The sequence below is a fragment of the Salvelinus alpinus genome, chromosome 6 (genome assembly GCF_045679555.1).
Source record: "Salvelinus alpinus chromosome 6, SLU_Salpinus.1, whole genome shotgun sequence".
NCBI lineage: Eukaryota > Metazoa > Chordata > Actinopteri > Salmoniformes > Salmonidae > Salvelinus > Salvelinus alpinus.
Window position 1 is genome coordinate 77480948 of NC_092091.1, and position 26761 is coordinate 77507708.

Consider the following 26761-nt stretch of genomic DNA (forward strand, 5'->3'; position numbering starts at 1 on the left):
CATATCGAATGTATTGTCTATTAACCCCTCCTCCTCCTCTTCCTCCTCCTCTTCCTCCAGGTGACTGTGTTGTTAACATATCTAATGTATTGTCTATTAACCCCTCCTCCTCCTCCTCCTCCTCCAGGTGACTGTGTTGTTAACATATCTAATGTATTGTCTATTAACCCCCCTCCTCCTCCTCCTCCTCCTCCTCCTCCTCCTCTTCCTCCAGGTGACTGTGTTGTTAACATATCTAATGTATTGTCTATTAACCCCTCCTCCTCCTCCTCCTCCTCCTCCTCCAGGTGACTGTGTTGTTAACATATCTAATGTATTGTCTATTAACCCCTCCTCCTCCTCCTCTTCCCCCTCCTCCTCTTCCTCCAGGTGACTGTGTTGTTAACATATCTAATGTATTGTCTATTAACCCCTCCTCCTCCTCTTCCTCCTCCTCTTCCTCCAGGTGAATGTGTTGTTAACATATCTAATGTATTGTCTATTAACCCCTCCTCCTCCTCTTCCTCCTCCTCTTCCTCCAGGTGAATGTGTTGTTAACATATCTAATGTATTGTCTATTAACCCCTCTTCCTCCAGGTGACTGTGTTGTTAACATATCTAATGTATTGTCTATTAAGCCCTCCTCCTCCTCTTCCTCCTCCTCCTCTTCCTCCAGGTGACTGTGTTGTTAACATATCTAATGTATTGTCTATTAACTCCTCCTCCTCCTCCTCTTCCTCCTCCTCTTCCTCCAGGTGACTGTGTTGTTAACATATCTAATGTATTGTCTATTAACTCCTCCTCCTCCTCCTCTTCCTCCTCCTCTTCCTCCAGGTGACTGTGTTGTTAACATATCTAATGTATTGTCTATTAACTCCTCCTCTTCCTCCAGGTGACTGTGTTGTTAACATATCTAATGTATTGTCTATTAACTCCTCCTCCTCCTCCTCTTCCTCCTCCTCTTCCTCCAGGTGACTGTGTTGTTAACATATCTAATGTATTGTCTATTAACCCCTCCTCCTCCTCCTCCTCCTCCTCTTCCTCCAGGTGACTGTGTTGTTAACATATCTAATGTATTGTCTATTAACCCCTCCTCCTCCTCTTCCTCCTCCTCTTCCTCCAGGTGACTGTGTTGTTAACATATCTAATGTATTGTCTATTAACCCCTCCTCCTCCTCCTCCTCCTCCAGGTGACTGTGTTGTTAACATATCTAATGTATTGTCTATTAACCCCCCTCCTCCTCCTCCTCCTCTTCCTCCTCCTCCTCCTCCAGGTGACTGTGTTGTTAACATATCTAATGTATTGTCTATTAACCCCTCCTCCTCCTCCTCCTCCTCCTCTTCCTCCAGGTGACTGTGTTGTTAACATATCTAATGTATTGTCTATTAACCCCTCCTCCTCCTCCTCTTCCTCCAGGTGACTGTGTTGTTAACATATCTAATGTATTGTCTATTAACCCCTCCGCCTCCTCCTCCTCCTCCTCCTCTTCCTCCAGGTGACTGTGTTGTTAACATATCTAATGTATTGTCTATTAACCCCTCCTCCTCCTCCTCCTCTTCCCCCTCCTCCTCTTCCTCCAGGTGACTGTGTTGTTAACATATCTAATGTATTGTCTATTAACCCCTCCTCCTCTTCCTCCTCCTCCTCCTCCAGGTGACTGTGTTGTTAACATATCTAATGTATTGTCTATTAACCCCTCCTCCTCCTCCTCCTCTTCCTCCTCCTCCTCCTCCAGGTGACTGTGTTGTTAACATATCTAATGTATTGTCTATTAACCCCTCCTCCTCTTCCTCCTCCTCCTCCTCCAGGTGACTGTGTTGTTAACATATCTAATATATTGTCTATTAACCCCTCCTCCTCCTCCTCCTCCTCCTCCTCCCAGGTGACTGTGTTGTTAACATATCTAATGTATTGTCTATTAACCCCCCTCCTCCTCCTCCTCCTCTTCCTCCTCCTCCTCCTCCAGGTGACTGTGTTGTTAACATATCTAATGTATTGTCTATTAACCCCTCCTCCTCCTCCTCCTCCTCCTCTTCCTCCAGGTGACTGTGTTGTTAACATATCTAATGTATTGTCTATTAACCCCTCCTCCTCCTCCTCTTCCTCCAGGTGACTGTGTTGTTAACATATCTAATGTATTGTCTATTAACCCCTCCGCCTCCTCCTCCTCCTCCTCCTCTTCCTCCAGGTGACTGTGTTGTTAACATATCTAATGTATTGTCTATTAACCCCTCCTCCTCCTCCTCCTCTTCCCCCTCCTCCTCTTCCTCCAGGTGACTGTGTTGTTAACATATCTAATGTATTGTCTATTAACCCCTCCTCCTCTTCCTCCTCCTCCTCCTCCAGGTGACTGTGTTGTTAACATATCTAATGTATTGTCTATTAACCCCTCCTCCTCCTCCTCTTCCTCCTCCTCCTCCTCCCGGTGACTGTGTTGTTAACATATCTAATGTATTGTCTATTAACCCCTCCTCCTCTTCCTCCTCCTCCTCCTCCAGGTGACTGTGTTGTTAACATATCTAATATATTGTCTATTAACCCCTCCTCCTCCTCCTCCTCCTCCTCCTCTTCCTCCAGGTGACTGTGTTGTTAACATATCTAATGTATTGTCTATTAACCCCTCCTCCTCCTCCTCCTCCTCCTCCTCCTCCTCTTCCTCCAGGTGACTGTGTTGTTAACATATCTAATGTATTGTCTATTAACCCCCCCTCCTCCTCCTCCTCCTCCTCCTCCTCCTCCTCTTCCTCCAGGTGACTGTGTTGTTAACATATCTAATGTATTGTCTATTAACCCCCCTCCTCCTCCTCCTCCTCCTCCTCCTCCTCCAGGTGACTGTGTTGTTAACATATCTAATGTATTGTCTATTAACCCCTCCTCCTCCTCCTCCTCCTCCTCCTCTTCCTCCAGGTGACTGTGTTGTTAACATATCTAATGTATTGTCTATTAACCCCTCCTCCTCCTCCTCCTCCTCCTCCTCCTCCTCCTCCTCCTCCTCCAGGTGACTGTGTTGTTAACATATCTAATGTATTGTCTATTAACCCCTCCTCCTCCTCCTCCTCCTCCTCCTCCTCCTCCAGGTGACTGTGTTGTTAACATATCTAATGTATTGTCTATTAACCCCTCCTCCTCCTCCTCCTCCTCTTCCTCCAGGTGACTGTGTTGTTAACATATCTAATGTATTGTCTATTAACCCCTCCTCCTCCTCCTCCTCTTCCTCCAGGTGACTGTGTTGTTAACATATCTAATGTATTGTCTATTAACCCCTCTTCCTCCTCCTCCTCCTCCTCCTCCTCCTCCTCCTCCTCCTCCTCTTCCTCCAGGTGACTGTGTTGTTAACATATCTAATGTATTGTCTATTAACCCCTCCTCCTCCTCCTCCTCCGCCTCCTCCAGGTGACTGTGTTGTTAACATATCTAATGTATTGTCTATTAACCCCTCCTCCTCTTCCTCCTCCTCCTCCTCCTCCTCCCCCTCCTCTTCCTCCAGGTGACTGTGTTGTTAACATATCTAATGTATTGTCTATTAACCCCTCCTCCTCCTCCTCCTCCTCCTCCTCCTCCTCCTCCAGGTGACTGTGTTGTTAACATATCTAATGTATTGTCTATTAACCCCTCCTCCTCCTCCTCCTCTTCCCCCTCCTCCTCTTCCTCCAGGTGACTGTGTTGTTAACATATCTAATGTATTGTCTATTAACCCCTCTTCCTCCAGGTGACTGTGTTGTTAACAAATCTAATGTATTGTCTATTAACTCCCCCTCCTCCTCCTCTTCCTCCAGGTGACTGTGTTGTTAACATATCTAATGTATTGTCTATTAACCCTCCTCCTCCTCCTCCTCCAGGTTAATGTGTTGTTAACATATCTAATGTATTGTCTATTAACCCCTCCTCCTCCTCTTCCTCCTCCTCCTCCTCCTCCTCCTCCTCCAGGTGACTGTGTTGTTAACATATCTAATGTATTGTCTATTAACCCCTCCTCCTCCTCCTCCAGGTGACTGTGTTGTTAACATATCTAATGTATTGTCTATTAACTCCTCCTCCTCTTCCTCCAGGTGACTGTGTTGTTAACATATCTAATGTATTGTCTATTAACCCTTCCTCCTCCTCTTCCTCCTCCTTTTCCCCCTCCTCCTCTTCCCCCTCCTCCTCCTCTTCTCCCTCCCCCTCCTCCTCCTCCTCCTCCCCCTCATCCTCTTCCTCCAGGTGACTGTGTTGTTAACATATCTAATGTATTGTCTATTAACCCCTCCTCCTCCTCCTCCTCCTCTTCCTCCAGGTGACTGTGTTGTTAACATATCTAATGTATTGTCTATTAACCCCTCCTCCTCCTCCTCTTCCCCCTCCTCCTCTTCCTCCAGGTGACTGTGTTGTTAACATATCTAATGTATTGTCTTTTAACCCCTCCTCCTCCTCTTCCTCCTCCTCTTCCTCCAGGTGAATGTGTTGTTAACATATCTAATGTATTGTCTATTAACCCCTCCTCCTCCTCCTCTTCCTCCAGGTGACTGTGTTGTTAACATATCTAATGTATTGTCTATTAAGCCCTCCTCCTCCTCCTCCTCCTCTTCCTCCTCTTCCTCCAGGTGACTGTGTTGTTAACATATCTAATGTATTGTCTATTAACTCCTCCTCCTCCTCCTCTTCCTCCTCCTCTTCCTCCTGGTGACTGTGTTGTTAACATATCTAATGTATTGTCTATTAACTCCTCCTCCTCCTCCTCCTCCTCTTCCTCCTCCTCTTCCTCCCGGTGACTGTGTTGTTAACATATCTAATGTATTGTCTATTAACTCCTCCTCCTCCTCTTCCTCCTCCTCTTCCTCCAGGTGACTGTGTTGTTAACATATCTAATGTATTGTCTATTAACTCCTCCTCCTCCTCCTCCTCCTCCTCCTCCAGGTGACTGTGTTGTTAACATATCTAATGTATTGTCTATTAACCCCTCCTCCTCCTCCTCCTCCAGGTGACTGTGTTGTTAACATATCTAATGTATTGTCTATTAACTCCTCCTCCTCCTCCTCTTCCTCCTCCTCTTCCTCCAGGTGACTGTGTTGTTAACATATCTAATGTATTGTCTATTAACTCCTCCTCCTCCTCCTCCTCCTCCTCCAGGTGACTGTGTTGTTAACATATCTAATGTATTGTCTATTAACTCCTCCTCCTCCTCCTCCTCCTCCTCCTCCTCCAGGTGACTGTGTTGTTAACATATCTAATGTATTGTCCATTAACCCCTCCTCCTCCTCCTCCTCCTCCAGGTGACTGTGTTGTTAACATATCTAATGTATTGTCTATTAACTCCTCCTCCTCCTCTTCCTCCTCCTCTTCCTCCAGGTGACTGTGTTGTTAACATATCTAATGTATTGTCTATTAACTCCTCCTCCTCCTCCTCCTCCTCCTCCTCCAGGTGACTGTGTTGTTAACATATCTAATGTATTGTCTATTAACCCCTCCTCCTCCTCCTCCTCCTCCAGGTGACTGTGTTGTTAACATATCTAATGTATTGTCTATTAACTCCTCCTCCTCCTCCTCTTCCTCCTCCTCTTCCTCCAGGTGACTGTGTTGTTAACATATCTAATGTATTGTCTATTAACTCCTCCTCCTCCTCCTCCCCCTCCAGGTGACTGTGTTGTTAACATATCTAATGTATTGTCTATTAACTCCTCCTCCTCCTCCTCCTCCTCCTCCTCCAGGTGACTGTGTTGTTAACATATCTAATGTATTGTCCATTAACCCCTCCTCCTCCTCCTCCTCCTCCAGGTGACTGTGTTGTTAACATATCTAATGTATTGTCTATTAACCCCTCCTCCTCTTCCTCCTCCTCTTCCTCCAGGTGACTGTGTTGTTAACATATCTAATGTATTGTCCATTAACCCCTCCTCCTCCTCCTCCTCCTCCTCCAGGTGACTGTGTTGTTAACATATCTAATGTATTGTCTATTAACCCCTCCTCCTCCTCCTCTTCCTCCTCCTCTTCCTCCAGGTGACTGTGTTGTTAACATATCTAATGTATTGTCTATTAACCCCCCTCCTCCTCCTCCTCCTCTTCCTCCTCCTCCTCCTCCAGGTGACTGTGTTGTTAACATATCTAATGTATTGTCTATTAACTCCTCCTCCTCCTCTTCCTCCTCCTCTTCCTCCAGGTGACTGTGTTGTTAACATATCTAATGTATTGTCTATTAACTCCTCCTCCTCCTCCTCCTCCTCCAGGTGACTGTGTTGTTAACATATCTAATGTATTGTCTATTAACCCCTCCTCCTCCTCCTCCTCCTCCTCCAGGTGACTGTGTTGTTAACATATCTAATGTATTGTCTATTAACTCCTCCTCCTCCTCCTCTTCCTCCTCCTCTTCCTCCAGGTGACTGTGTTGTTAACATATCTAATGTATTGTCTATTAACTCCTCCTCCTCCTCCTCCTCCTCCTCCTCCAGGTGACTGTGTTGTTAACATATCTAATGTATTGTCTATTAACTCCTCCTCCTCCTCCTCCTCCTCCTCCAGGTGACTGTGTTGTTAACATATCTAATGTATTGTCCATTAACCCCTCCTCCTCCTCCTCCTCCTCCTCCTCCTCCAGGTGACTGTGTTGTTAACATATCTAATGTATTGTCTATTAACCCCTCCTCCTCCTCCTCTTCCTCCTCCTCTTCCTCCAGGTGACTGTGTTGTTAACATATCTAATGTATTGTCTATTAACCCCTCCTCCTCCTCCTCCTCCTCCTCCTCCAGGTGACTGTGTTGTTAACATATCTAATGTATTGTCTATTAACCCCCCTCCTCCTCCTCCTCCTCTTCCTCCTCCTCCTCCTCCAGGTGACTGTGTTGTTAACATATCTAATGTATTGTCTATTAACCTCTCCTCCTCCTCCTCCTCTTCCTCCAGGTGACTGTGTTGTTAACATATCTAATGTATTGTCTATTAACCCCTCCTCCTCCTCCTCTTCCTCCAGGTGACTGTGTTGTTAACATATCTAATGTATTGTCTATTAACCCCTCCGCCTCCTCCTCCTCCTCTTCCTCCAGGTGACTGTGTTGTTAACATATCTAATGTATTGTCTATTAACCCCTCCTCCTCCTCCTCTTCCCCCTCCTCCTCTTCCTCCAGGTGACTGTGTTGTTAACATATCTAATGTATTGTCTATTAACCCCTCCTCCTCTTCCTCCTCCTCCTCTTCCAGGTGACTGTGTTGTTAACATATCTAATGTATTGTCTATTAACCCCTCCTCCTCTTCCTCCTCCTCCTCCTCCAGGTGACTGTGTTGTTAACATATCTAATGTATTGTCTATTAACCCCTCCTCCTCCTCCTCCTCCTCCTCCTCCAGGTGACTGTGTTGTTAACATATCTAATGTATTGTCTATTAACCCCTCCTCCTCTTCCTCCTCCTCCTCCTCCAGGTGACTGTGTTGTTAACATATCTAATATATTGTCTATTAACCCCTCCTCCTCCTCCTCCTCCTCCTCTTCCTCCAGGTGACTGTGTTGTTAACATATCTAATGTATTGTCTATTAACCCCTCCTCCTCCTCCTCCTCCTCCTCCTCCTCCTCTTCCTCCAGGTGACTGTGTTGTTAAAATATCTAATGTATTGTCTATTAACCCCCCCTCCTCCTCCTCCTCCTCCTCCTCCTCCTCCTCCTCTTCCTCCAGGTGACTGTGTTGTTAACATATCTAATGTATTGTCTATTAACCCCTCCTCCGCCTCCTCCTCCTCCTCCTCCTCTTCCTCCAGGTGACTGTGTTGTTAACATATCTAATGTATTGTCTATTAACCCCTCCTCCTCCTCCTCCTCTTCCTCCAGGTGACTGTGTTGTTAACATATCTAATGTATTGTCTATTAACCCCTCCTCCTCCTCCTCTTCCCCCTCCTCCTCTTCCTCCAGGTGACTGTGTTGTTAACATATCTAATGTATTGTCTATTAACCCCCCCTCCTCCTCCTCCTCCTCCTCCTCCTCCTCCTCCTCTTCCTCCAGGTGACTGTGTTGTTAACATATCTAATGTATTGTCTATTAACCCCTCCTCCTCCTCCTCCTCTTCCTCCAGGTGACTGTGTTGTTAACATATCTAATGTATTGTCTATTAACCCCTCCTCCTCCTCCTCTTCCCCCTCCTCCTCTTCCTCCAGGTGACTGTGTTGTTAACATATCTAATGTATTGTCTATTAACCCCTCTTCCTCCAGGTGACTGTGTTGTTAACATATCTAATGTATTGTCTATTAACCCTCCTCCTCCTCCTCCTCCTCCTCCTCCAGGTTAATGTGTTGTTAACATATCTAATGTATTGTCTATTAACCCCTCCTCCTCCTCTTCCTCCTCCTCCTCCTCCTCCTCCAGGTTAATGTGTTGTTAACATATCTAATGTATTGTCTATTAACCCCTCCTCCTCCTCCTCCTCTTCCTCCAGGTGACTGTGTTGTTAACATATCTAATGTATTGTCTATTAACCCCTCCTCCTCCTCTTCCTCCAGGTGACTGTGTTGTTAACATATCTAATGTATTGTCTATTAACCCCTCCTCCTCTTCCCCCTCCTCCTCTTCCTCCAGGTGACTGTGTTGTTAACATATCTAATGTATTGTCTATTAACCCCTCCTCCTCCTCTTCCTCCAGGTGACTGTGTTGTTAACATATCTAATGTATTGTCTATTAACCCCTCCTCCTCTTCCTCCTCCTCCTCTTCCTCCAGGTGACTGTGTTGTTAACATATCTAATGTATTGTCTATTAACCCCTCCTCGTCGTCCTCCTCTTCCTCCAGGTGACTGTGTTGTTAACATATCTAATGTATTGTCTATTAACCCCTCCTCTTCCTCCTCCTCCTCCTCCAGGTGACTGTGTTGTTAACATATCTAATGTATTGTATATTACCTCCTCCTCCCCCTCCTCCTCCTCCTCTTCCTCCAGGTGACTGTGTTGTTAACATATCTAATGTATTGTATATTACCCCCTCCTCCACCTCCTCCTCCTCCTCCACCTCTTCCTCCTCCTCCAGGTGACTGTGTTGTTAACATATCTAATGTATTGTCTGTTAACCCCTCCTCCTCCTCCTCCTCCTCCTCCTCCTCTTCCTCCAGGTGACTGTGTTGTTAACATACAGTGGGGCAAAAAAGTATTTAGTCAGCCACCAATTGTGCAAGTTCTCCCACTTAAAAAGATGAGAGAAGCCTGTAATTTTCATCATAGGTACACTTCAACTATGACAGACAAAATGAGAAAAAAAAATCCAGAAAATCACATTGTAGGATTTTTAATGAATTTATTTGCAAATTATGGTGGAAAATAAGTATTTGGTCACCTACAAACAAGCAAGATTTCTGGCTCTCACAGACCTTTAACTTCTTCTTTAAGAGGCTCCTCTGTCCTCCACTCGTTACCTGTATTAATGGCACCTGTTTGAACTTGTTATCAGTATAAAAGACACCTGTCCACAACCTCAAACAGTCACACTCCAAACTCCACTATGGCCAAGACCAAAGAGCTGTCAAAGGACACCAGAAACAAAATTGTAGACCTGCACCAGGCTGGGAAGACTGAATCTGCAATAGGTAAGCAGCTTGGTTTGAAGAAATCAACTGTGGGAGCAATTATTAGGAAATGAAAGACATACAAGACCACTGATAATCTCCCTCGATCTGGGGCTCCACGCAAGATCTCACCCCATGGGGTCAAAATGATCACAAGAACGGTGAGCAAAAATCCCAGAACCACACGGGGGGACCTAGTGAATGACCTGCAGAGAGCTGGGACCAAAGTAACAAAGCCTACCATCAGTAACACACTACGCCGCCAGGGACTCAAATCCTGCAGTGCCAGACGTGTCCCCCTGCTTAAGCCAGTACATGTCCAGGCCCGTCTGAAGTTTGCTAGAGAGCATTTGGATGATCCAGAAGAAGATTGGGAGAATGTCATATGGTCAGATTAAACCAAAATATAACTTTTTGGTAAAAACTCAACTCGTCGTGTTTGGAGGACAAAGAATGCTGAGTTGCATCCAAAGAACACCATACCTACTGTGAAGCATGGGAGTGGAAACATCATGCTTTGGGGCTGTTTTTCTGCAAAGGGACCAGGACGACTGATCCGTGTAAAGGAAAGAATGAATGGGGCCATGTATCGTGAGATTTTGAGTGAAAACCTCCTTCCATCAGCAAGGGCATTGAAGATGAAACGTGGCTGGGTCTTTCAGCATGACAATGATCCCAAACACACCGCCCGGGCAACGAAGGAGTGGCTTCGTAAGAAGCATTTCAAGGTCCTGGAGTGGCCTAGCCAGTCTCCAGATCTCAACCCCATAGAAAATCTTTGGAGGGAGTTGAAAGTCCGTGTTGCCCAGCAACATCACTGCTCTAGAGGAGATTTGCATGGAGGAATGGGCCAAAATACCAGCAACAGTGTGTGAAAACCTTGTGAAGACTTACAGAAAACGTTTGACCTCTGTCATTGCCAACAAAGGGTATATAACAAAGTATTGAGATAAACCTTTGTTATTGACCAAATACTTATTTTCCACCATAATTTGCAAATAAATTCATTAAAAATCCTACAATGTGATTTTCTGGATTTTTTTCTTCTCATTTTGTCTGTCATAGTTGAAGTGTACCTATGATGAAAAGTACAGGCCTCTCTCATCTTTTTAAGTGGGAGAACTTGCACAATTGGTGGCTGACTAAATACTTTTTTGCCCCACTGTATCTAATGTATTTTATATTAACACCTCCTCCTCCTCTTCCTCCAGGAGACTGTGTTGTTAACATATCTAATGTATTGTCTATTAACCCCTCTTCCTCCAGGTGACTGTGTTGTTAACATATCTAATGTATTGTCTATTAATCCCTCCTCCTCCTCTTCCTCCTCTTCCTCCAGGTGACTGTGTTGTTAACATATCTAATGTATTGTCTATTAACCCCTCCTCCTCCTCCTCCTCCTCCTCCTCCTCCTCCTCTTCCTCCAGGTGACTGTGTTGTTAACATATCTAATGTATTGTATATTAACCCCTCCTCCTCCTCTTCCTCCAGGAGACTGTGTTGTTAACATATCTAATGTATTGTCTATTAACCCCTCCTCCTCCTCTTCCCCCTCCTCCTCTTCCTCCAGGTGACTGTGTTGTTAACATATCTAATGTATTGTCTATTAACCCCTCTTCCTCCAGGTGACTGTGTTGTTAACATATCTAATGTATTGTCTATTAACCCCTCCTCCTCCTCTTCCCCCTCCTCCTCTTCCTCCAGGTGACTGTGTTGTTAACATATCTAATGTATTGTCTATTAACCCCTCCTCCTCTTCCTCCTCCTCCTCCAGGTGACTGTGTTGTTAACATATCTAATGTATTGTCTATTAACCCCTCCTCCTCTTCCTCCAGGTGACTGTGCTGTTAACATATCTAATGTATTGTCTATTAAACATCGTTTGGCATGTTTCTACTAACTTTTATTGTACTTTTTAAAAACTTTTTGTCTGGACTTAGTGCACGCGCCTTGAGCATTCGGATTACTGGACAAAACGCGCGGGGAAAAATGAGGGTTTTGGTCATAAAGAGGGACATTATTGAACAAAACAAACATTTATTGTGTAACATGGAGGCCTGGGAGTGCCACCAGATGAAGATCATCAAAGGTAAGTGATTAATTTTAATGCTATTTCTGACTTTTGTGACACCTCTCCTTGGTAGGAAAATGGCTGTATGTTTTTCTGTGGCTAGGAGCTGACCTAGCATAATCGCAAAGTGTGCTTTCTCTGTAAAGCCTTTTTGAAATCTGACAGCGGTTGCATTAAGGAGAAGTTTATCTTTATTCGTATGTTTAACACTGTTTATGATGAGTATTTCTGTAATTTGATGTGGCTCTCTGCACTTTCACCGGATGTTTGTTTGAGACAATGCATTTCTGACCATAACGCGTCAATATAAACTGAGATTTTTGGATATAAATATGAACTTTATCGAACAAAACATGCATGTATTGTCTAACATGAAGTCCTATGAGTGCCATCTGATGAAGACCATCAAAGGTTAGTGATTCATTTTATCTCTATTTCTGCTTTTTGTGACTCCTCTCTTTGGCTGGAAAAATGGCTGTATGGTTTTCTGTGACTAGGTGCTGACCTAACATAATCGCATGGTGTGCTTTCGCAGTAAAGCCTTTTTGAAATCGGACACTGTGGTTGGATTTACAAGAAGTTTATCTTTAAAATGGTGGATAATACTTGTATGTTTGAGGAATTTTAATTATGGGATTTCTGTTTTGAATTTGGCGCCCTGCAATTTCACTGGCTGTTGTCGAGGTGAGACGCTACCACTGGTACCAGAGAGGATAACATGGAGGACAACAACAAAGCATCAAGAAAGGACAATCAAAAAGTGAATAAGCTATTTAGAACGGACCGTGTGGTTGTACGTAAATTCGAAAGTTGACTACCCGGAGGAAATCGCTTTTAGAGGGTTAAAACATCACCCTGGTGCTATTATAAGTAAAGGAGAAATAGGTCATATCAATTTATATTTATATATTGAATGTAATTCCATCAATAGGTTACAGTTTTGACTGTTATTTGATTGCATTATTCTAGGAAAATCTACATTTGACAAGAGACAATGTGTTATAAAAATGTATCCAAGTCATACGAATTTACATTTAGGCTATATGTTGACTTATTTCATCACTATCGTTTTATTTATTGTTATTTAACATAATTCAGGGAAATGTGCAGTAGAATGCATAATATGTGCTCGATTGCGATAGTACCGACTCCTTTCCTTCCTGTGAATATTGTATGTCAACATTAGATTACTCAATCATTCATCTATTTTCCGCCATGTCTTTTGCAGTTGTTTGTTGTATTGCGACCAAGTCGTTCTTGCTGACTTGTTGGGTGCCTCTCGCTGTCCTGTGCGCACGCTACTACTACAGCAGGAAAGTTGTCCTTGGTTACCTGGAGCGCGCCAAACTCACGGATATGGGCGACATCGAGGGACATTACATGAAAACTCCAGGTAATAGTCTTGGTGGAATAGTTTTTAAAAATGCATGTATCATTCGTTTTATTTGTTTATTTGAGTGTAGTTGGCTTTAGTTTAGTTATATTGCACATAGTTATTTTGTTAAAATAGATTTGCACACAAGATTCAGTGCCTGGTTAAAAACAAACGAGCAGGGAGGTAAAATAAAACCAGGGCTTCATTCCTGTCTCCATTCTTGAATATAATTACTCATCTAAAATGACAAGCTAGTGCCTGTGGATGTGTCACCATGATCCCTCTGCCTCCAGGCTCATTTCAGTCTACCCCATCAATAGAACATTTTTATTTATTTATTTTATTCTTTATTTTATTTCACCTTTATTTAACCAGGTAGGCTAGTTGAGAACAAGTTCTCATTTACAACTGCGACCTGGCCAAGATAAAGCAAAGCAGTGTGACACAGACAACAACACAGAGTTACACATGGAGTAAACAATAAACAAGTCAATAACACAGTAGGGGGGAAAAAATGAGTCTATATACATTGTGTGCAAAAGGCATGAGGTAGGCAATAAATAGGCCATAGGAGCGAATAATTACAATTTAGCAGATTAACACTGGAGTGATAAATCATCAGATGATCATGAGCAAGTAGAGATACTGGTGTGCAAAAGAGCAGAAAAGTAAATAATTAAAAACAGTAAGGGGATGAGGTAAGTCAATTGGGTGGGCTGTTTATAGATGGACTATGTACAGCTGCAGCGATCGGTTAGCTGCTCAGATAGCAGATGTTTAAAGTTGGTGAGGGAAATAAAAGTCTCCAACTTCAGCGATTTTTGCAATTCGTTCCAGTCACAGGCAGCAGAGAACTGGAAGGAAAGGCGGCCAAATGAGGTGTTGGCTTTTGGGATGATCAGTGAGATATACCTGCTGGAGCAAAAAATATAGTATAGTATAGTAAATCTTTGTCCCCAAAAGGATGACCAGTCAGTGATTAGGCTCTTTCAAGAAAAGGATCCATTTAAAGTATAAAAGTCAAAAGACAATGACATCAGCTTTTATTAAATAGGAGGATTAGGACATCATTTGATATAACCCACTATTTCCAAATCTCCCCCCCTTATTTCTCTCTCAGACTCCTGTCTGTGGGTTGCAGTGCTGGAGGGTAGTGTGGTGGGTGTAGTGGCAGCCTGTGCCCTGCGGGGGGAAGCTGGCACTGTGGAGCTGCATCGCATGTCGGTGGACCGGCACTGTCGGCAACGTGGGGTTGGTGTTGCCCTCGGGCGGAAAGTTCTACAATTTGCAGCGGACCGTGGTTATCTCTCTGTCGTCTTGGGAACCACGGCCTACTCGCCGGTTGCTCACCAGCTTTACCAGACTCTGGGGTTCCGATGCGTCGGCGTCACCAAGGGATACGCCACGCCTGGCGTGAGCCGGTCGGTACCGGAACAGCTCTTCTACCGGGTCAGTCATCACCACTACCTGATGGACATGACCGTTCACAAGACTAACACGCACAGCCAGCACTGAACACAGAACAGTCATGGAGCACAGCACTGAACACAGAACAGTGATGGAGCACAGCACTGAACACAGAACAGTGATGGAGCACAGCACGGAACAGTGATGGAGCACAGCACGGAACAGTGATGGAGCACAGCACGGAACAGTGATGGAGCACAGCACGGAACAGTGATGGAGCACAGCACGGAACAGTGATGGAGTACAGAAGAAAATCACCAGAACGTAATGTATGTAATCGCTAGGTTAAAGGTAAAGATTTGTTTGCAAACGTACCTGTTTTCCTTGTGATTGAAGAGGGTTCTGTTCAGTTCTTCTGTTCAGAGAACTGGGGGGGAAATTGGGTGCGTTCGAGCGCATCGTTTATTCAGGGTAATGCGCTAGTAGCTTATTCCGGGGGACATGTTTATGTCCCAGGTTATTGATGCTTAAAGCATCTTGATTGAAATGTGTGCTGGTATTATTACATATGTTTATCTGAACATGTCTGTATAGTATATCATGTGCTTTGAATGTTAATTGACCAGATGTAGAAGGCTTGGGTATTGCTATAAGAAGTTTGTACTCTTTGTTTGAGGAACAGGACAGGGAACAGCTCGGCATGCTGCTCAGGTTTGTTTGAAATGCTCTATTTGATAATTTTTGTAAATACTTGCACATTTTGCCGGCTATCTTCACTTGCAAATAAAAACACTCACACTGGACAAGAAAAATCCATCGACTTTGTCAGTCTCCTGACTGTTAAAATCCTACTGCATGGTCGCCTCAAAAGTGGTATTCAAACTTTTTCAGTTTTGAATTTCTGGGGACCCCCTTTTTTTCCGCAATAATTTCTTGCGACCACAACACACCCCAAATCTAATGACACAACCTTCAAATCTGTACATTTCAATTTTTACATCAACAAATAACCTTCAATTCATTACATTTTCAAAATCAAAATAAACCAATAAATATATTTACTCAAATGTTATTTTTCCCCCAATTATCTTTCTTAATGAATCTATTGTCTCATATTTTATTTTTTACTCTGTTTGTTCCAAAAATAAAATAAAAAAACAATACCACTGAATACTGTTTTAAACAAAACCAATGTTTCTGTATGAGTTTAACTATGTGTTAGCATGAGTCTTAGGAGTTAGCTAGAAACTTAGTGTGAGAAGTCTTTACAAATGGCCTTTGGGAGGAAACGGTTACCATTTGTCCAAAAGTTGAAATATTCTCGTCAAGCTCAAGTCACTGACAGTTAAAGTTACAAAATGCTGCACAGAAGTGTTTCACTTCCTCTCTCTCTCAAACACAAAAGCCATGGGGGTAAAAGGTATACTTTCGGTTAAAAGAAATTGAATGTTCAGCTAATCCACAATACCAAAACTCGGAAAACTGGAAGGCTGAATGCCAGAATGTGTCTATTCATTACTTTTAAGCGTTAAAGGGGTAATCTGTGCTTGCTAACTCCATTTTTGCACTTTTAAATTAATAATATACTCTATACTACCTGTTGATTCTGGAAGAATATAACATAACATAAAATGCAAACTTAGTCACTGTATAGCTTCAAGACATTTTAAAAACTACAATTCTTATGTTATGGATGTTCAGTCCTTGGATCTATAGCCCAGTCTCTGAATTTGATTGGTTACATTTCCCCAGCCCCATCCTTAAGCGGTTTGCCCAGTTTCTTTTTGCTTGAACTTCAGATTGTCCCTTTATGTGTTCAAACATGGTTCTGAACTTTCTAACCCTGTTCGTGTCTTGACCAAAAGTCACTCAGTAACTGGTTGTTGAACCCTGTTCAGGAGGAGGGTTCTAGAATAGTTTTTGCCTCCCAAAAATGTGTTAGCGAACAGTCCATGACAGGCATAGCTAGTAACATCACAATCATTCTAGATGCAACATTAAACATCTCCCCTTTAATGCATTTGACCTCCTGCGGTCAGAGTGTCAGCATCAGGTAACTCATTCATCATTCACAAGTTTTTATTTCTTGCAAAAATCCAGCTCTCTTTTAAACGTAGCTAGCTAACCTATAAATACTGTAGCTAGCTAAATTTAGAGTGGCTATAGCTTATTGTAGGGTCGCTCGCTTAATTTAGAGTGGGTATAGCCTATTGTAGGGTCCCTATAACTAGCATATTGTATGTTTGCTAGCTAGCCTATTCTGAATTTAATAGCTAGCCTATTGTAGGGTCGCTAGGTTAAAACCTCCTAAGGTTGATGTCCGTACCCCAGTGGAAATATATAAATATAATATATATAGTGGAAAGGTGAGACTCTCACGGACACGGACATTTCCGTTGTTTTGCTCTAGAATGTTCACAAGACTCGTCTGAAGGTCCCCTCGCACCAGTTGAAAAAATGAATGGAAATATATATGGAGACTGTTTAGTGACAAATAAGGGGTTAAATACATGTAAAAAAAAATTAAAAATAAAATGTTACTGATCATTCTTATATCTCTCAGATATTGGACAGACACTTCAGAACAAACTTCCTTTGGATTTTTTAGGGGGGGACTATCTGTTCCATGTAGTGAATCTGTTATTCAATGCATTTGTATGGGCTAATAGCTAAATAAAAATGTTCATCAAATAATTGTAATACAGGGCTTGGACTATTATAGGTTAATGTAGAGTGGCTAGCTAGCCTATTGTAGAGTGGCTAGCTAGCCTATTGTAGAGTGGCTAGGTAGCCTATTGTAGAGTGGCTAGGTAGCCTATTGTAGAGTGGCTAGGTAGCCTATTGTAGAGTGGCTAGGTAGCCTATTGTAGAGTGGCTAGGTAGCCTATTGCAGAGTGGCTAGGTAGCCTATTGCAGAGTGGCTAGGTAACCTATTGTAGAGTGGCTAGGTAGCCTATTGTAGAGTGGCTAGGTAGCCTATTGTAGAGTGGCTAGGTAGCCTATTGTAGAGTGGCTAGGTAGCCTATTGTAGAGTGGCTAGGTAGCCTATTGTAGAGTGGCTAGGTAGCCTATTGTAGAGTGGCTAGGTAGCCTATTGTAGAGTGGCTAGGTAGCCTGTTGTAGAGTGGCTAGGTAGCCTGTTGTAGAGTGGCTAGGTAGCCTGTTGTAGAGTGGCTAGGTAGCCTGTTGTAGAGTGGCTAGGTAGCTTGTTGTAGAGTGGCTAGGTAGCCTGTTGTAGAGTGGCTAGGTAGCCTGTTGTAGAGTGGCTAGGTAGCCTGTTGTAGAGTGGCTAGGTAGCCTGTTGTAGAGTGGCTAGGTAGCCTGTTGTAGAGTGGCTAGGTAGCCTGTTGTAGAGTGGCTAGGTAGCCTGTTGTAGAGTGGCTAGGTAGCCTGTTGTAGAGTGGCTAGGTAGCCTGTTGTAGAGTGGCTAGGTAGCCTGTTGTAGAGTGGCTAGGTAGCCTGTTGTAGAGTGGCTAGGTAGCCTGTTGTAGAGTGGCTAGGTAGCCTATTGTAGAGTGGCTAGCTAGCCTATTGTAGAGTGGATAGGTAACCTATTGTAGAGTGGCTATCTGGCCTATTGCAGGGTCCCTAGCTAGCCTTTTTAAGGCCTACTGTATGAGAAGCAAGATCATGTGTTTTACAAGAAACGGTATAGGACTTAAAATAAGTAACATAGTGAAGGGTAGGGGGATTCCACCTTATCACCCTGGCACAGCTCCTCCACTTCTATTTTTCTCACACCATACTTTCCTGTTTTCATCTTTCACATTACTCTCTCTCTTCCTCTAGTTTTTGTAGAAAAATGCAGACATAGGTAAAATACATATTTGTTTTAAGTGCTGCATTAGCAGACTCAAGTCAGGGCCCATATTTATGAAACGTGTCAGTGCAGGAGTGCTGATCTAGGATCTGTTTATCCTTTTTGATCATAATGAATAAGGTCATGTGGACAGGGAGGACTTGATCCCAGGTCAGTATTCCTGAGATGGTTCATCTCTAGATCTGCATTTGCTTTGCATTGAGGCCAGGTTTGGGTTGATTTCACTGAAGAAGATTCCCTGCACTGTCATTCACGCAGACCACATTATTTCACCCAAAATATATATTTGAAAGTAAGCTATAGACACATGTTTTCTAACTTTAGGTAATTTTGGAGTAGCAGAATAGTAGATCATTCATAACCCCAGGTAATGCTTGAGAGAGGGTGTTTTGAAACTCTTCAGTGCAGCAGTCTGCAACTGAAACTTTCAGTTGGACTTGAGCGTGACTGAACTTTAGTTAGACATACTGCCTGTTTCCAATGTGCAGTTTTCACACACAACACAATGCCATAGATATCTCAAGTTTTGAGGGAGCATGCAATTCGCATGTTGACTGCAGGAATGTCCACCAGAGCTGTTGCCAGAGATTTAATGTTAATTTCTCTACTATAGGCCTCCCACTCCTCTTTCTATTCTCGTTAGAGCCAGTTTGCGCTTTTCTGTGAAGGGAGTAATACAGAAATCTGACATTGTAAAGTGAAAGTGACAAAGTTTAGAAGGCTTTTTATACCTTGAATTTAATACAAGTTTGCATTTCCTGCTGTGCAGGAAAATTCTTAGCACCAAAAGAGTGATCATATTAATATCCTACATCTGTACATTAGTAGTAATAAAAATGGGATTTGATTTCAAATCAAATCAAATTTTATTTGTCACATACACATGGTTAGCAGATGTTAATGCGAGTGTAGCGAAATGCTTGTGCTTCTAGTTCCGACAATGCAGTAATAACCAACAAGTAATCTAACCTAACAATTCCACAACTACTACCTTATACACACAAGTGTAAAGGGATAAAGAATATGTACATAAAGATATATGAATGAGTGATGGTACAGAACGGCATAGGCAAGATGCAGTAGATGCATCTTGCAGTAGATGCACAGCAATTGTGCACCCATAATAACAAGATTAATCAAATCAATCACCCATTAGAAGTTGCTAGAAAGGAGTAGAAGTGCTTTTAAACTTTTCATCTTCTTGCTCGGTAATTCAATAATTATTTAAATTGTTCTGTACTTCTTCAAAAGCATACCTCAGATATTGTATACAGTTCTACTTATCACAAACCCTGTGCATCTCTTTCTCTCAGGAGATGGAATGATCCATGACCTGAGACTTGTCCTGGTTGGCCTGGAACAGAGTGGGGAACAGGGGAAGGGTGCAGCAGGGAACACCATTCTGGACAGAGTGGAGAACAGGGGAAGAGTGCAGCAGGGAACACCATTCTGGACAGAGTGGAGAACAGGGGAAGAGTGCAGCAGGGAACACCATTCTGGACAGAGTGGGGAACAGGGGAAGAGTGCAGCTGGGAACACCATTCTGGACAGAGTGGGGAACAGGGGAAGAGTGCAGCAGGGAACACCATTCTGGACAGAGTGGAGAACAGGGGAAGGGTGCAGCAGGGAACACCATTCTGGACAGAGTGGGGAACAGGGGAAGAGTGCAGCTGGGAACACCATTCTGGACAGAGTGGAGAACAGGGGAAGAGTGCAGCTGGGAACACCATTCTGGACAGAGTGGAGAACAGGCGAAGAGTGCAGCAGGGAACACCATTCTGGACAGAGTGGAGAACAGGGGAAGAGTGCAGCAGGGAACACCATTCTGGACAGAGTGGAGAACAGAGGAAGAGTGCAGCAGGGAACACCATTCTGGACAGAGTGGAGAACAGCGGAAGAGTGCAGCAGGGAACACCATTCTGGACAGAGTGGGGAACAGGGGAAGAGTGCAGCAGGGAACACCATTCTGGACAGAGTGGAGAACAGGGGAAGAGTGCAGCAGGGAACACCATTCTGGACAGAGTGGGGAACAGGGGAAGAGTGCAGCAGGGAACACCATTCTGGACAGAGTGGGGAACAGGGTAAGAGTGCAGCTGGGAACACCATTCTGGACAGAGTGGAGAACAGGGGAAGAGTGCAGCAGGGAACACCATTCTGGACAGAGTGGAGAACAGGGGAAGAGTGCAGCAGGGAACACCATTCTGGACAGAGTGGAGAACAGGGGAAGAGTGCAGCAGGGAACACCATTCTGGACAGAGTGGGGAACAGAGGAAGAGTGCAGCAGGGAACACCATTCTGGACAGAGTGGAGAACAGCGGAAGAGTGCAGCAGGGAACACCATTCTGGACAGAGTGGGGAACAGGGGAAGAGTGCAGCAGGGAACACCATTCTGGACAGAGTGGAGAACAGGGGAAGAGTGCAGCAGGGAACACCATTCTGGACAGAGTGGAGAACAGGGGAAGAGTGCAGCAGGGAACACCATTCTGGACAGAGTGGAGAACAGGGGAAGAGTGCAGCAGGGAACACCATTCTGGACAGAGTGGAGAACAGGGGAAGAGTGCAGCAGGGAACACCATTCTGGACAGAGTGGGGAACAGAGGAAGAGTGCAGCAGGGAACACCATTCTGGACAGAGTGGGGAACAGGGGAAGAGTGCAGCAGGGAACACCATTCTGGACAGAGTGGAGAACAGGGGAAGAGTGCAGCAGGGAACACCATTCTGGACAGAGTGGGGAACATAAAATAAATAATAAAATAAAAACTAACTAGATCAGTCTGAATAAAAACTAACTAGATCAGTCTGAATAAAAACTATCTAACTAGATCAGTCTGAATAAAAACTAACTAGATCAGTCTGAATAAAAACTAACTAACTAGATCAGTCTGAATAAAAACTAACTAGATCAGTCTGAATAAAAACTATCTAACTAGATCAGTCTGAATAAAAACTATCTAACTAGATCAGTCTGAATAAAAACTATCTAACTAGATCAGTCTGAATAAAAACTAACTAACTAGATCAGTCTGAATAAAAACTAACTAACTAGATCAGTCTGGATAAAAACTAACTAACTAGATCAGTCTGGATAAAAACTATCTAACTAGATCAGTCTGGATAAAAACTATCTAACTAGATCAGTCTGGATAAAAACTATCTAACTAGATCAGTCTGGATAAAAACTATCTAACTAGATCAGTCTGAATAAAAACTAACTAGATCAGTCTGAATAAAAACTAACTAGATCAGTCTGAATAAAAACTAACTAACTAGATCAGTCTGAATAAAAACTAACTAACTAGATCAGTCTGAATAAAAACTAACTTACTAGATCAGTCTGAATAAAAACTAACTTACTAGATCAGTCTGAATAAAAACTAACTAACTAGATCAGTCTGAATAAAAACTAACTAACTAGATCAGTCTGAATAAAAACTATCTAACTAGATCAGTCTGAATAAAAACTAACTAACTAGATCAGTCTGAATAAAAACTACAGAGAAGTGTGTAAAACAGGAATAGATGTCTTAAGTTGGGATCGGGCCCTTAGTGAGGGTAGGGAGGGCAGAGGGAGGGAGGAAACGAGCGAGGCACGTGTAGGAGGCCTATTTCGGGAGTGAAGAGGTCATTAGGGGACGTTGGAAGAGAGCAGGAGTGCATCACCTTAAGGCTTTCTGACTCAGCTAAAAACGCACACACACACACACACACACACACACACACACACACACACACACACACAGTCTTAGAAACATTGAGTCCAGCATTCATTCTGGTTTAGCCAGGCTTAGGGTTGCAAAGTCCGCTAACTTTCCAAAAATTCCTTGGTTTTGAAGAAATCCTGGCTGGTATGAGTGAGGAATGGAGGAAATCTGTGAAAAATCTGTGAATTCTGGGAAATTATGCGGAATTTCATAACCCTAGACCAGGTTAGCAGCATGTCTAGATAACCCTAGCTGGCTAACACATTTGAATGAATTTTTTAAGAAAAATAAAAAAGTGATTTGCTTTGCCACATTTTTTTGCAGTATTGCTTTAATGCCTTTTTGCAAACAGAACACATGTTTTGGAATATTTTTATTCTATACAGGCTTCCTTTGTTGCACTCTGTCAATTAGGTTAGTATTGTGGAGTAAAACTACAATGTTGTTGATCCATCCTCCTATCACAGGAATTAAACTCTAACTGTTTTAAAGTCACCATTGGTCTGATGGTGAAATCCCTGAGTGGTTTCCTTCATCTCCGGCAACTGAGTTAGAAAGGATGCCTGTATCTTTGTAGTGACTGGGTTTATTGATACACCATCCAAAGTGTAATTAATAACCATGTTCAAAAGGATATTAAATGTCTACTTTTATATTTTTTTACCCATTTACCAATATGTGCCCTTCTTTGGGAGGCATTGGAAAACATCCATGGTCTTTGTGGTTGAATCTGTGTTTGAAATTCACTGCTCGGCTAAGGGTCCTTATAGATAATTGTATGTGTGGGGTACAGAGATGAGGTACTTATAGAAAAATCTGGTTAAAACACAACAGAAAAGTGGAACAAGTCAAGGGGTGTGATAACTTTCTGAAGGCACTGTAGTTTCACGTGCCAATGCAAACTAGCATGCTAGTAGATACCATAGACTTCCAGTCATTTTGCTAACGCTAGTAAGCTAACGCTAAAGCTATTAAGCAACTTCCTTTAAACTTCATGCAGAGACATAAACATGTTATCCAGTTCATCTGACTCTGGGGAAGTAGATAAAGGGCTTCATTGCCAAAATCCTGAAGTATCCAATAATTCATATTCTCATTGAAGTTGTTGTTATTTGTAGCTGTAGGATGAGAAAACACATGCAGCTTTAATTAGCCTAGCTAGCTAGCTAGTTATTAACTAGCTTCTCCGGTTTGATTCAGTCAAGACAGGAACTACGCAATCATATTGGATGATAAATAAACTAGCTATGGCAGCTATTAGTCCACTATAGCACGAGTCGGCTTTGTCGGTTGCTGTCTCTCGCCTCTCCTTCCCTCCTCCCCACTGGCAAACTTACCCTTAGACAGAAGAGGGAAGTGCCTCAGGCCTCATCTCATCAAGGGGCCTCATGACCTGGGCATAATTCAAAACAAATAATATTAGTCATCTTTTTAAAAATATATAATTTATTCGCTAGCCGCTACCCCATGCTCCACTCAAGATAGTTTCAGCCACTTGCGAATTGAAGGACTGGTTGATTATTTGCTTTCAACTGCACCTGCGTTTGCAGACGTCAAAAACTTGAGGTTAGCATGATTCAGCTTACCCAGTACAAAGGAACCAATGGGATAGTCCCAAAGGAGCAAACTCTGCCCAACTAGCAACACATGCTCCTATTGGGTAAAACATTCATATTTAAAGCACAAATTCTATATCTCTAAACCAATTGTCCTGTATGTATTTTGATCGCCCCAGAGCTTCTAACACATTACATACGAATCAGACAATGCATAAAATATGACATAATCATAACAGATGAATGAAGAAAATAAATCTTATCACGGTCTATATTGGTTTGTTGTTGAGACAAGCATAACAAAATGTAGTGATTAAGCATTGTTAAGTGTTCTTATGTTTTTTTAATAGTCCAAATGACCCCACATATCTGTGCAGCATTCTGTAACTTGAACTTTCAGTTGACTGTGAACTTTTGTTACACATACTGACTCACACATTTTCTGGACAAGCCCAAGTTAATCACATGTACCGTATATCTGAACATATCGTCCAGTGGTATATTAGATCATAATTGTTTGGCCAAATAAGGTAAAGGATATGCTGATGTTGACACAAAATGTGCAGTGGTTTGGACAAAAAAAACACACAACTCCAATCTTCCATTTCGTGCTCACTCAGTACATCTGGTTACGTTGGACATATTTACACACCAATGTAATATATTTGGATGCATCTCTTTTCATCTCTCAAAGACCGGGGTAAGGTTTTCTTCACCATTTCACCTGATTAATACATGATAATGTTATGCACTGTCTGTGGGGGGGGGGGGGGGGGGGGGGGGGGGGTTAGATATATACCATTTTATGTTTAAAATATTAATATTTTACCTAAGCAGAGTTAATCACTAATTGAGTTTGTACTTTTGGGACTATCCCATTGTTTCCTCTGTAATGAGTAAATAAACTACGTCAAGCTCCCCTCCAGTACTTCGAATAACGATACATAAGACACATATGCCAACAAGCCCAGAAAAAAGGATTACATTGGTGTTACATTTTCAGGTATCAATGCAAGTACAGATACACAGAGAAAAACACACACACACACACACACATACACACACACACACACACACAAACCACTTTCTCAGACGAGTACCTATGAGTCCCCTCAAAATTCTGGATGATATAAAAAAATGTAACATTACCCGAGAGAGTTTATAATACCTTGAGATTCAGCCAACTTTCAGTGGTGGAAGAGACCCTCTGGAGTTGCTGCGGTGTGTCTGGGGCTGCTGTGTGTTCTCCTACTGGCTGGGATCATAGGCCTGTCTGTCTACTGTGAGTTTATACGTTTATTATGTTTTCACTAATAAACTCAGTAAAAAAAGAAACGTCCCTTTTTCAGGACCCTGTCTTTCAAGATAATTCGTAAAAATCCAAATAACTTCACAGATCTTCATTGTAAAGGATTTAAACACTGTTCCCCATGCTTGTTCAATGAACCATAAACAATTAATGGAACGGTTGTTAAGACACAAACAGCTTACAGACGGTAGGCAATTAAGGTCACAGTTATGAAAACTTAGGACACTAAAGAGGCCTTTTTACTGACTCTAAAAAACACCAAAAGAAAGATGCCCAGGGTCCCTGCTCATCTGCGTGAACGTGCCTTAGGCATGCTGCAAGGAGGCATGAGGACTGCAGATGTGGCCAGGGCAATAAATTGCAATGTCCGTACTGTGAGACGCCTAAGACAGCGCTACAGAGAGACAGGATGGACAGCTGATCGTCCTCGCAGTGGCAGACCACGTGTAACAACACCTGCACAGGATCGGTACATCCGAACATCACACCTGCGAGACAGGTACAGGATGGCAACAACAACTGCCCGAGTTACACCAGGAATTCACAATCCCTCCATTAGTGCTCAGACTGTCCCCGCAATAGGCTGAGAGAGGCTGGACTGAGGACTTGTAGGCCTGTTGTAAGGCATGTCCTCACCAGACATCACCGGCAACAACGCGCCTATGGGCACAAACCCGCCGTCGCTGGACCAGACAGGACTGGCAAAAAGTGCTCTTCACTGATAAGTCGCGGTTTTGTCTCACCAGGTGTGATGGTCGGATTCGCGTTTATCGTCGAAGGAATGAGCGTTACACCAAGGCCTGTACTCTGGAGCGGGATCGATTTGGAGGTGGAGGGTTCGTCATGGTCTGGGGCGGTGTGTCACAGCATCATCGAACTGAGCTTGTTGTCATTGCAGGCAATCTCAACGCTGTGCGTTACAGTGAAGACATCCTCCTCCCTCATGTGGTACCCTTCCTGCAGGCTCATCCTGACATGACCCTCCAGCATGACAATGCCACCAGCGATACTGCTCGTTCTGTGCGTGATTTCCTGCAAGACATAAATGTCAGTGTTCTGCCATGGTCAGCGAAGAGCCCGGATATCAATCCCATTGAGCACGTCTGGGACCTGTTGGATCGGAGGGTGAGGGCTATCTGGCAAATCTGGTGCAGTCCATGAGGAGGAGATGCACTGCAGTACTTAATGCAGCTGGTGGCCACACCAGATAGTGACTGTTAATTTTGACCCCCCCTTTGTTCAGGGACACATTATTCAATTTCTGTTAGTCACATGTCTGTGGAACTTGTTCAGTTTATGTGTCAGTTGTTTAATATTTGTATGTTCATACAAATATTTACACGTATTTTAAGTTTGCTGAAAATAGACGCAGTTGACAGTGTGAAGACGTTTCCTTTTTTGCTGAGTTTACATTCTTCATCATCAGTAGTTTAATACTTATCGTTCAAAGGACTACAACGGGGAAATTACTGTGTTGTCCTCAGTGACGTAAGCACATGTGTATACTATATCCACTTGTGTGGCTGAATTTTGTTTTATAAAATTGTCCAAAATATCTATATGTTTTTATTTCAACAGATAACCGAGTCATTGGTCATTACTACTCTGCAGAGAGATTCCAGACGTCCAGTTTGAACAACCTGACTAAAGAGAGAGACCAGCTACAGACCAGTTATAACACCCTGACTAAAGAGCGAGACGAGCTACAGACCAGATACAACACCCTGACTAAAGAGAGAGACCAGCTACAGACCAGATACAACACCCCGACTAAAGAGAGAGACCAGCTACAGACCAGATACAACACCCTGACTAAAGAGAGAGATCAGCTACAGACCAGATACAACAACCTGACTAAAGAGAGAGACCAGCTACAGACCAGTTACAACAACCTGACTAAAGAGAGAGACCAGCTACAGACCAGTTACAACACCCTGACTAAAGAGAGAGACCAGTTACAGACAAGTTCTAACACCCTGACTAAAGAGAAAGACCAGCTACAGACCAGTTATAACACCCTGACTAAAGAG

General features: G+C 43.2%; 1 protein-coding gene across 6 annotated transcripts in view; it reads left to right on the forward strand.

Moving 5' to 3' along the window:
* Positions 1-15412, forward strand: part of LOC139579424 (N-acetylaspartate synthetase-like) — a 72780-nt gene extending 57368 nt beyond the window's left edge. For 3 of the 6 annotated variants that reach the window (XM_071408086.1, XM_071408087.1, XM_071408085.1), the window contains exons 4-5: positions 12792-12956; positions 14059-15412. In XM_071408086.1, the coding sequence (XP_071264187.1) occupies positions 12792-12956; positions 14059-14453 (560 nt within the window). In that variant the 3' untranslated portion in view covers positions 14454-15412. The remainder of the gene's footprint in view (positions 1-12791; positions 12957-14058) is intronic. The other 3 variants (XM_071408083.1, XM_071408084.1, XM_071408082.1) reach the window with 2 other exon arrangements.
* Positions 15413-26761: the final 11349 nt, after the last annotated feature.